Source organism: Carassius auratus, chromosome 40 (genome assembly GCF_003368295.1).
Source record: "Carassius auratus strain Wakin chromosome 40, ASM336829v1, whole genome shotgun sequence".
Lineage (NCBI taxonomy): Eukaryota > Metazoa > Chordata > Actinopteri > Cypriniformes > Cyprinidae > Carassius > Carassius auratus.
Window position 1 is genome coordinate 18,687,397 of NC_039282.1, and position 12,058 is coordinate 18,699,454.

General features: G+C 38.6%; 1 protein-coding gene across 1 annotated transcript in view; it reads right to left on the reverse strand.

Moving 5' to 3' along the window:
- The window catches only part of LOC113058768 (metabotropic glutamate receptor 5-like), a 46,899-nt gene extending 34,841 nt beyond the window's left edge, over positions 1-12,058 (reverse strand). Inside the window, 2 exon segments of the mRNA XM_026226966.1 lie at positions 11,155-11,574; positions 11,577-12,058. Of these exon segments, the coding sequence (XP_026082751.1) occupies positions 11,155-11,574; positions 11,577-11,826 (670 nt within the window). The 5' untranslated portion in view covers positions 11,827-12,058.

A 12,058-nucleotide genomic window follows, 5' to 3' on the forward strand; every position in this document is an offset into this window, starting at 1 on the left:
TATAGACCAATCTCGAATCTCCCTTTTCTGTCCAAGATACTAGAAAAGGTGGTATCCTCACAATTATATTCCTTCTTAGAGAAAAATGGTATATGTGAGGATTTCCAGTCAGGATTTAGACCGTATCATAGTACTGAAACTGCTCTCCTTAGAGTTACAAATGATCTGCTCTTATCATCTGATTGTGGGTGTATCTCTCTATTAGTTTTATTGGATCTTAGTGCTGCGTTTGACACAATTGACCACAACATTCTTTTGCATAGACTTGAACACTTTGTTGGCATCAGTGGAAGTGCATTAGCATGGTTTAAATCGTACTTATATGACCGCCATCAGTTCGTAGCAGTGAATGAAGATGTATCATATCGATCACAAGTGCAGTATGGAGTACCTCAAGGCTCAGTTCTAGGGCCGCTACTCTTCACGCTTTATATGTTACCCTTGGGAGATATCATCAGGAAACATGGTGTTAGCTTTCACTGTTATGCTGATGATACGCAGCTCTATATTTCCTCGCAGCCCGGTGAAACACACCAATTTGAAAAACTAATGGAATGCATAGTCGATATAAAAAATTGGATGACGAGTAATTTCTTACTGCTAAATTCAGAAAAAACAGAGGTGTTAATCATAGGGCCTAAAAACTCTACTTGTAATAACCTAGAACACTGTCTAAGACTTGATGGTTGCTCTGTCAATTCTTCGTCATCAGTTAGGAACCTAGGTGTGCTACTTGATCGCAATCTTTCCTTAGAAAGCCACGTTTCTAGCATTTGTAAAAGTGCATTTTTCCATCTCAAAAATATATCTAAATTACGGCCTATGCTCTCAATGTCAAATGCAGAAATGTTAATCCATGCATTTATGACTTCAAGGTTAGACTACTGTAATGCTTTATTGGGTGGTTGTTCTGCACGCTTGGTAAACAAACTACAGCTAGTCCAAAATGCAGCAGCAAGAGTTCTTACTAGAACCAGGAAGTATGACCATATTAGCCCGGTCCTGTCCACACTGCACTGGCTCCCTATCAAACATCGTATAGATTTTAAAATATTGCTTATTACTTATAAAGCCCTGAATGGTTTAGCACCTCAGTATTTGAATGAGCTCCTTTTACATTATACTCCTCTACGTCCGCTACGTTCTCAAAACTCAGGCAATTTGATAATACCTAGAATATCAAAATCAACTGCGGGCGGCAGATCCTTTTCCTATTTGGCGCCTAAACTCTGGAATAACCTACCTAACATTGTTCGGGAGGCAGACACACTCTTGCAGTTTAAATCTAGATTAAAGACCCATCTCTTTAAGCTGGCATACACATAACATACTAATATGCTTTTAATATCCAAATCCGTTAAAGGATTTTTAGGCTGCATTAATTAGGTAAACTGGAACCGGAACACTTCACATAACACCGTACTTTCTACATCATTAGAAGAATGGCATCTACGCTAATATTTGTCTGTTTCTCTCTTGTTCCGAGGTCACCGTGGCCACCAGATCCAGTCTGTGTCCAGATCAGAGGGTCACTGCAGTCACCCGGATCCAGTACGTATCCAGACCAGATGGTGGATCAGCACCTAGAAAGGACCTCTACATCCCTGAAAGACAGCAGAGACCAGGACAACTAGAGCCCAGATACAGATCCCCTGTAAAGACCTTGTCTCAGAGGAGCACCAGGACAAGACCACAGGAAACAGATGATTCTTCTGCACAATCTGACTTTGCTGCAGCCTGGAATTGAACTACTGGTTTCGTCTGGTCAGAGGAGAACTGGCCCCCCAACTGAGCCTGGTTTCTCCCAAGGTTTTTTTCTCCATTCTGTCACCGATGGAGTTTCGGTTCCTTGCCGCTGTCGCCTCTGGCTTGCTTAGTTGGGGTCACTTCATCTACAGCGATATCGTTGACTTGATTGCAAATTAAAACAGACACTATTTCAACTGAACAGAGATGACATCAATGAATTCAATGATGAACTGCCTTTAACTATCATTTTGCATTATTGAGACACTGTTTTCCAAATGAATGTTGTTCAGTGCTTTGGCGCAATGTATTTTGTTTAAAGCACTATATAAATAAAGGTGATTGATTGATTGACTTTGACTGACCATAGTTAAAACTCAAATAAATCTCAAACCACATGTTCTGTCATTATTTAATCACCATAATGTAATTCCAAAGCTATTCAACTTTCTTTTTACTGTACAACACAAAAGATGGCATTTTGGAAAATGTCTCAAAAACGTTCCTTATTTAAATTAAGTTTAATTACAACTTTGAAGTATAATCACCTTTTTTATCACGTCTTACCGATATAAAATATAACTGAAATTGGTTAAAATATTTTGATGAGTTAACAGTAATACGAAAAATATATTATGCCATGACTTATTGATTACTGTATATAATTTTTCCATAATCATCCGATGCCTTAAACTTGCTACATGTTCCTCAAAAGAGCTCAATTAAAACTAGTTATGCATTAATTTCCAAAAAGGACTTCATCAAGGACACGTATGCAAATGAAGACAAGAATGCAACTACAATGCAATTAAAACAAAAATGCAGTGGCATCTTAGAAAAAGACAAGAATTATGATCCTGCACTGAAACAAATTGATGCAGGATTTATAAAAAAAAAATAATAATAATCATAAATCGCTAATGAAATTAACAAAGAAACAGCAAATAACACACTGAGCTAAACAAGAAGTTTAAATATTGAAATACTATTTTCTTGTAAATCATGCTTCAGTAATCTGTTTTATTCACAGCATCACCCCCCTAAAAAATGAACTAAAATGAAAAATGAATTGGCTATTTTTTTGCATGTTTAGGACTGTACAGCGAGACAAAAGGAGCATGACAAGCATCTGAAGGAGACATGGCAGATGGTGAAGAACGCTAAATTAATGAGAAATATAAATGCAGAATAAAATCAGGATACACCCACACATACACAAACACAAACACACACTATCGCTCTCATCTGTTCTTCTCTTGAAATAAAAAAAAGCTTTTCTTTCATCAGAGCGGAAAAGTGACTCTCTCTCTCCACTTTGATTAATTTCCGCTGCATTTCCATACAAAAGTGACCTCGTTCATTTCATCTGACCACTGAACAGCAGTTAAAAGGCATAAAAGAGAGAGATGGAGAGCGAGACTGGGCAGATTTCCAGTTCAATCTGAACGGGTGTAACTCAGGTCAGTGCTACCGGAGACGGCTGAATGTTCAGTAAAACCAAGAGATTTCCTCGTAGCCTAATAGAATCAGTGCAGACTTAAAAAACAAGCGTCCTGAAATCCTGACAGTTTGATCTGCGCATGTTATTTTGATTTGGTGTGATATTTAGACATCGTGGTTAATTACCGCGGCGAATACACAGAGATGTGTCTCTATGTGTGTGTGTGAATCCATTAGACGACTTTTAAAGCAAAAGTTCATTCTGTCATCATTTACTCACCGTCATGTTTCTCCACAAGTGTGACCTTCTTTCTCTGGTGGAGAGATTTCACACCGTTCTTTCTCATGCAATTAAAATGAATCGGGGCAGACCAAAAAAAGCATGATAAAATATAAAATTACTACTTATGACTTCTGCATTGTATTGCAAACCAAATGTGCAAGTCATTGCTTGCTGCTTCTTTAAAACTTCTCTGTATACGCAAGACAAAAGATATATCATACTTCCTCAGCTGATGGAGGCGCATGAAGATTTACAAACATGTTTTGCATTACAGGATGTCCAAATGAAGTGTTATCTAATTTAAGATGCACTTATGCATGCATTTCTAGAACAAATATCTATCTACAATTTTGAATAACACTGTAAAGTTTGTTATATGTAAGTGCTGCTGAAGGAGCTTTTTGGCTCAGTGCACGAAAATAAATCTCATTCTGAGAAAATGGTGTTTAAAGATATTGAATTTAAGGTCTTGCTATGAATATGGATTGTAATTGAAATCTACAGACGCAAATAGATAAAGTGCTATAACTAAGTGCTATACTCTGAATGGTTTCTTTCTACTATTCAGAATTTTTTTATGAAACGCCAAAAAGCACAAAATCTCAAAACTGACAGATCCATGAAAAAACAAACAGCCTCTGTAATAGCTCATCTCTTTGCATGACCTACAACAGAGGTATGAGACCCAAAAATGAGTTGAATTTTAGCACCTCCGGTTCCTTTGTCCTGAAGTCTATTGGGATTTTTGAATAGGTTTTTGGTTAAATGCCTAAAATATTGTCTCTCACTGTAATGCATTTAAAATCTGGCTATCATCTCTCTAAACGTTTGTTTTAAATGATTTTCTGTCCTTCTACGTTCTTGAATAACTCCTCTATCCTGTCCAATTCAAAACCTAAGATTGCACTCAAACCTCATGACATTTCAATCTAATGTTAATATAACTTCAGGTGAAGCTTCACAGGAACTAGTGGATAATCCTTAAATGCTTTGCTTTCATTTATTTTATTGAAAGATAAATTATAAATGTCTTCAGAGAAAACAAAGACAATCTGATGAAAATGACATGCATTAAAAATTTTTTTTAAATATGTGCCTGAAAATCAACATAAACTCTAAATTGACCCTGTTTACTTTTAAACTTATATGTTTCTGGTTCTCAGTGCACATTATTATCACTATTATATAAAAAGCAAAATATAAATAACGACAATGTTAAAAAGAAGTTATCGGAGTAAAATTGTTTCTGCTACTTAATCTACGTCAGCGGATTGGTCGAGGGTTGTGATGTCACAAATATGATTGACAGCTGTATAGTCCAATGCTCATTAACCTGAGAATTTTTTTAAGAGATAGTGGCAAAACAAAAGCACAGGGGAGAAAGAGAGAGAAAAACGAAACAAAATACACAAAACACACGTGGGACATAACAGTCTACTTCAAATTTTCATATTTATTTCAGTGTGTTCCAATGAATAAAAAAAAAAAGGCAATTGTGAATTTTTATCTCACAATTCAGCTTTTTTTCGCTCAGAACTATGTAATATAGATGTGCAATTCTGACTTTTTTTCTTGCAGTTGCAAGTATATAAAAAGTCAGAATTGTGAGATAAAAAGTTGCAATTACCCTTTGTTTTTTGGTTGAGAAATTTAGCAATTTCTTTGATTTAAAGTGATAAAATGTTATAGTAAGGACTTTTTTGATATTTTGAAATCGAATATATAAATATGTGTATATTTATACTGTATATTTGCACTACTGAAAGGCCGTGCAGGCTAATCAAAAGTCAAAATTGTTATTGTTTTCTTGAACATACATTTTAACTTTAAAATAAAATGTATTGTGAAGTCAAAAGGTATGCAAACATTGTTTCATGTTGGCTTTACAGAGACGATTTTGCAAAGTCATCATCATGCTGCATGTTTAATCTTTTCTTAGAGCAAGTTTTCAGCATTTAAACCCATCTTTTTCTTTTAAAATTCTTTTAAAATCTCTAAAATCATGCGTAGCCACCCGCAACCATTTAACACCGGCCTCAAAAAAATCAAATGAGAGAAATTAGTCATGGCTGAAATTAGAGCTGGCTTGAGAGCGGATGAGTCTGGGATCATGAAGTCACCGGACGGCCGGAGAGATCAGAATAGATGTTTGTGGAAATGTCAGAAAGCATCAGCAGCGTTGGGATAACAGTAATTCACAAACACATTTTCTCAATCCCATGAGGCTTTGAGATGATCAGCGATTCCTTTTGCCATTTCTATAGGAATAAACTGCAACTAAAAGGGTTTGTGCAAGGAGCCCAACGACGTGAAATCAAAACTGACCCAATTTTCTCACTTAATAAATGTCCCTGCACATATTGTGAGTGATTCATCAGTGCACATTATTCCAAATAAAAAAAATTGCTTTAATGAAAATGCCTTCGAAACTAATTTTCTGTTCTGCGGGTGTAATCAAGACCACATGGGTGGGACGGATAATATTAAGCAAACTTGATTTTACTGTGAAAAATTTGCAGCCGTGACACTGGTCACCAGGGCATTGTTATACAGTTGCTTTGTGTTTTGTGTGGTTGCCAGGGCATTGCTAATTGGTTGCTTCAAGTGTCTATTATGTCAAAATAAATATATTTAAACATGCATATATTTCCTAACAAGATGAAATGCAAGAAATTGTATTCTATGTTATGCATTAGCTAAAAATGTTCAGATTGCAGCCAGATGCAACCCAAATCATCGTGCAAAACACCACAGACTGAAGACTCCAGCTGTCACCTGTCTGTTTGTAAAACAGGAAGTGTCTGCTGCACGGAAAACAAAGCCACATTTACATTAGAAAGGCTGAAATACTTCAAAAATTCCAACCCCGTTTGCAGAAATGGAAACTAACGGTGAAAAAAACATGCTCCATGACCCCCTGGAGATGCCTTTCAGATTCTGCACTGCTTCATATAAAACACACGCTAAGAAACATACAACTTCTGATATAAAGACTACAGATTCACAAACCTCCGGAAAGGTGAGGAGTGCAATTCCAGGGCCACATGCATCACCAGGCCGTTTGCTAAAATAACTGTTTTTAAACAGGTTTCCTATACTGTCATTGGGCAGATAAACAGATAGTCCCGCCCCTAACTCTCGCTATTGGTCCATCGGTTGAGTCAAATTAGCTGTTTTTGCCTGGCAGAGATGAATCTAGAAATATATTAAGGTTTTAGATAATTGTGGCTGCGTATTAAACTGATGAAACACTTAACCTTAAAATATCTATTCCTACATTAATACATACAGACAAAATCATGTAGTTGATCCCATCAGAAAAACGTTTAGCTCATTTTTTTTACCCTAAAGTATATATTATGTATACAATAATATGCATGTATGTATGTATATATATTTATTTAGAGAAAGAGAAACAATATTGATAATCGTAAAATATAAATAAAATATAATAAAATAAATACAATTATATATATATAGTTATACTATTATATATACATTTTATTTGTCACAGTAAATTTATTTCAGAATGATTATATAATATAGTATTATACATGTAGATAATTTTTATTATTATTATCAGGTTTTATAATTCTCATTACTGTAAATCTACATTTTGCATTATAATAAGACATCAGAGAGAAATTTTAATAAAATAAAATTAAAACACGAATAGTCTTAAAAATAGGATTAATTTTCTTAATTGCCATTTCTCTTTAAGATATCAGTTCTTATTTGATTTCTTTCGATTTTGGGGTGAAATATGACCCAGACATGTTTTGGCCAGATTCACCCTCTAAGAGACAGTCTGAATTGAATCCGATTGGCATCACAGATAGAAAAACATAAAAACAAAATTAGCCAGTAGAACCAAACGAGGCAGGACTGTATGTTCTTAAGTGGCACCGTGTCCTTTTGCGCTTTGGCCGGAGTCTGTTATGCAGCACTGCGTGTGTCGCTGAGAAAGGGTTTGAGACTGTGCTCCTCGTAAAGGTTCCTGTGGCTTGTTAAGGGCACATTCTGTGCCTCGTTAAGCCAGCTGTGTTCCTGCGCTCATCAGCGCTAGTGGCTGATAGAAACGATGCAAACGCAGCTCGCATCTCTCTCTCTCTCGCTCACTCCATCCACCCACGCAGCTCAGAGTTTACAATTCAAATGAAAAGGACAGAGAGTGAAAGAAGGTAGAGAGGTTGCCATGGAGAATATGCCGGTTTGTCATTAATAATCATTCAAAATATTCTCATTCACACTGAAGTCTGAGAAACAAAGAGACGCATCTCTCCTACAGGACCAGCGCATAAACAAGTGCTTGCAGGTGTGTATCACTGTGTGTGTGTGTGTGTGAATGCAGCCAAGCAGGTAAAGGGATCAAAAGAAAAGAAACAGATCGAAACGAGACGAGAGAGCAGCCCAGAGTCACGATGAAACCCTCGCTGGAGCGCTTACTCTTCAAAACCAGAACCAAAACACCTCAATGTGACAGCTTTACTAACCTCACGTTCTATATTTCACAACACCTCGCTTATCTTCTGATGTTACTCGCTCACTAGTGGATGCTCTGCAGTGAATGGGTGCCGTCAGAATGAGAGTCCAAATAGCTGATAAAAACATCATAATAATCCACAGCACTCCAGTCCATCAGTGAACATCTTGACAAGCCAAAAGCTGTCCATAACCCATAATAACGTTCATCCACTGTTGTCCTCTCACATCATAATTTACTTGTAAATGCTGCTTGATCTGTGTAGCTTCCTCCCCTGATTCAGACGAGATTGTTTTTTCGAAAGCAGTAGTATGGATAGAGGACTCATATTTTAGCTGGAAGCAATGGTGTAAAGTTAAAACGCGTTGATTGATTAGTTTCTTACAAACATGCAGCTTTTGGCTCCACAAGACATTCACTGATGGACTGGAGTGTTGTGGATTATCGGGCCATATTTTAACGATCTAAGCCTATGGTGTAAAGTTCACGGCACAAGTGCACTAAGGATGTGTCTGAATCCATTTTTGCTAGTTTAACCATGTGAACAATGGTCGTGCACCGGGCACATGGTCAAAAAGGGTTGGAGCTATTCTCTTAGTAAGTCATGGGTGTGTCTTGGGCGTGACATGCAATAAACCAATCAGAGTCTCATCTACCATCCCTTTAAAACCAGTTGCGTTCAACAAAATGTGTAAGAATCAACCTTTGTTAGTCACAATTTAAGCAAATTTTTGGCAATAATCCAAAAGCCAATGGAAAAATAGAGGTTTTTGTCGAGGGGTCCAGATTGTTGATCATTTATGGGCTGGCCGACAAAATTATCACCACTTCAGCACTCTATGATGTCATTGTTCTAAATGGAACCTTTGTTTTTAAAGTGATAATTCACCCAAAAAAGAATATTCTCTCATCATTTACTCATTCCAAACCTGTATGACTGACTTTCTTCTGTAGGACAGAAACAAAACAACAAAATTACAGCCCATTTTGTGATCCACGGTAGAAAGGAATGAAATGAGGGTCAGAATGACAACAGAATTTTGGCGAACCATCCCTTTAAAAAAAAACAGAGTTCCGTTTAGAACCATGACATCACTGAAGAACCTTTCAAAATTCCACTAAGAACATTTCTGGGTACACTATCATTTTAAGACTAAGCATGTATGATGAGCTCCTCAGATGTCCTAAAACTGAATTATTTCTATTTCACTTTCTGCTCTTCTCTAATATTCTTCTCCTAATCGTGCTATTTGGCTTTCTCTCCGTTACGGCCGTCTCTCACTCCCCCGCCCCTCTCCATCTCCGACTCTTTTCCAGCGCTCGTCTCATGCCACTCTTTTTCTGCTTTTAAATTCCACCCAATTTAGTTAAACTAATCTCTCTTCCATCCTTCAATTGCTCTCTCCACAGCTGCTTATTCCTGAGAGGAGACGGTATGAGACGCGCAGACAGAGAGACGGATGCGAGCGTGGGAAGAGAGCTGAAGTCCTTGAGGTCTTAAGTGAAGGTTACACTCCACCAGATTCTGACACAAACACACACACACACACACACACACTATGTTCTAAATGATGATTAGGAACACAATGGCTTCATTTACCATGACTACTGTGTGTGCTCTCCCAGCATGCTTTGCAGAAGAGATGGCCATAACCATGTCTGATGTTATTGATGCCGAAAATCATTGGCATCCCTTAACAGATCAAATCTGTCAAAATTTTAATGTGCGTATTCAAATGAAAAAAATGAGATTTGAAAGCTATCAGCTACTGAAAGCTATTCAGTCTGTTTAATACACTAAAATACTTTATGACTTCAGGCAACTTGGAATATAGTGCGTTGTTCATATGGACCAATTTTTGGTGTTTTTAATTTGGTGTAATTTTTAGAGAATCTTTTGTTGCATTTTTTTTGTCCATTCATTAACAGGTATGTCTGGGTGTCTTTTTGCCCATTTATCTGTGTGTGTGTGTGTGTGTGTGTGTGTGTGTTTGTGTGTGTGTGTGTGTGTGTGTTTACCAGTTCAGTTTTACACTGTCTGCCATCTTAATTAAGTCTGGGACACATTCCAGGTCCTCAGCTTTTGGGACCAGTCAGTAAAAGTGCTTACAACTCTGAACCACATGCACACACACACACACACACACACACACACACAGTCTCTTGAGTCTCAGAGATCAGACGTGGAGTGGGGTGGGGGGGGGTGTTTCTGGATCCATCTAATACAGTGGGATGAAAGGAGAGCAAGTGGAGTCGGGGGATGGAAGTACATCATGTGTTTGTGTGTGTGTGTGTGTGAGAGAGAGAGAGACCTCAGAGGAAAAGAAACATGTTTAGGTGTAAGAACAGAGTCGTAAGCCTGGAGCATCTGAAGAGCAGAGCTATGACTACAACTAAAACTAAAATTGAAACTACTGCTTTAAAAAATATATAAAATATAAAAAAAGTAAACAAAAAACTAACACTATATGAAACAAAAGCCATCGAAGACAATCGTCTAAACTCTGAAAACTATCCCAATCATCTCAGTGGTTGCTCGACTAGTGCAGCATTTTCTCAGAAGCCGATCACTTGAGCTCTAAATGTCATGTGATAAACTTTTAGTCACACTTGTTTAGTCACACAAGTGTTTCTTTTTGTTTTACTCTTTATAGATGTCCACACACACACTTCACAAACATCTTAACGCACAATTCCCATCTGACACTAAAAGAGTCCACAAAGACAGAACACATGTGACACTTCTGTAACAGACACCATGCACATCGCGCCTCATCGCTGTCGTGTGTGTGTGTGTGTGTGTGTAGCATGTAGCAAATCAAGTCATATTTTAGCTATGAGTTTGCAGTTTAAATGGAATTTTAACGTCACTGAATCCAATTCACAAACCAAAGACTGATTTTTGCAATGAAACATTCAAAAAGTTATTGAAAGCAATTCACAAACAAATTACTCTTTTGATCAAACTCCAGTAATGAACTGGTGAAAAAAGACTCTTATCATTGCAATAAATTGTCAAGAAGGCTGACATGTAGAATCAGTCTAATGAATTAGTCACTGAATCCAATTCATAAACAAAAGACTCTTATTATGTAATTATTGTAATGAATTGGTCAAAATGACTCACAGACTTCAGCTGAATGAGTCTGAATCCGCTTACTGACTCACATCTGGATGTTGACCATGTAAATGAATCACTCACCCTCAGTGTGGATGGCAGATACGTAGGTCCAGTTGTATCTCTTCACTATGTGCACCATGGCTCTGGCCTGCTGGATGTCTGATGGGACGACCCTCATGAAGTATTTGTAGAGTGATTTGTCGCTCAGGTCCATACTGGTGGCGGAGTAAGCGATCTGCGGGATATTAAACAGCTGCAGTAAATTCTGCACTTGAATGGCCACTGAACTTGAACCCGGACCGATCAGCCCCACGATTGGCTTCTTGCCCTTCATGGCCGTGGCTCCCGAATCCGCGCACCTAGTCCCGCCCCCAGCCTCCTCGCCTTCATCAGCAGCAACCAGTGAGTCCCGTATGAATTCAATGCTTTGCTCCAGAGCAACGGAGGAATGCCAGCAGGAGTCTCGGATCTCGCAACCCAGCGTGACGTTGGGGAGGATTTTGGGTCGGCATTGATTCGGTCCAGCGTGTGCATCATAGCCTCCACACGCTGGATGCCATACTGCTCCCGAACCGCCCCGCATTTGCGCTCGTGCACTTTGTCGGCCGGGGGCTGGTGGTGGACGGAGAAGAGAGCGCCGATGATGATGTCACCGGGGATGTGGGCGACGACGCGTCGCTCGTTGGACTGGGCCACCGCCGCCAGGGACACCAGTCGCCAAAGCAAAACCGTAAAGAGATACAATCTGACCATATCGGAGTAAATTCTGTTCCTGTTCAGGCCAAAGACGCGCTCACAGCGAAGAAGTTCAGTCCTGTTGCTTCACTCCTTCTCTGAACTTGCTATTTCTGACTGCACAAAAACGGGATTCTGGAATCATGCGGCTTTTATGAACTGTGCTGTCATTTGTCCGAAAGCTTCTGTGACGACCCTGAGAAGGATGCTGGGTCGTTGCCGTGGCAACCTGGAGCTGGGGACGGCATGA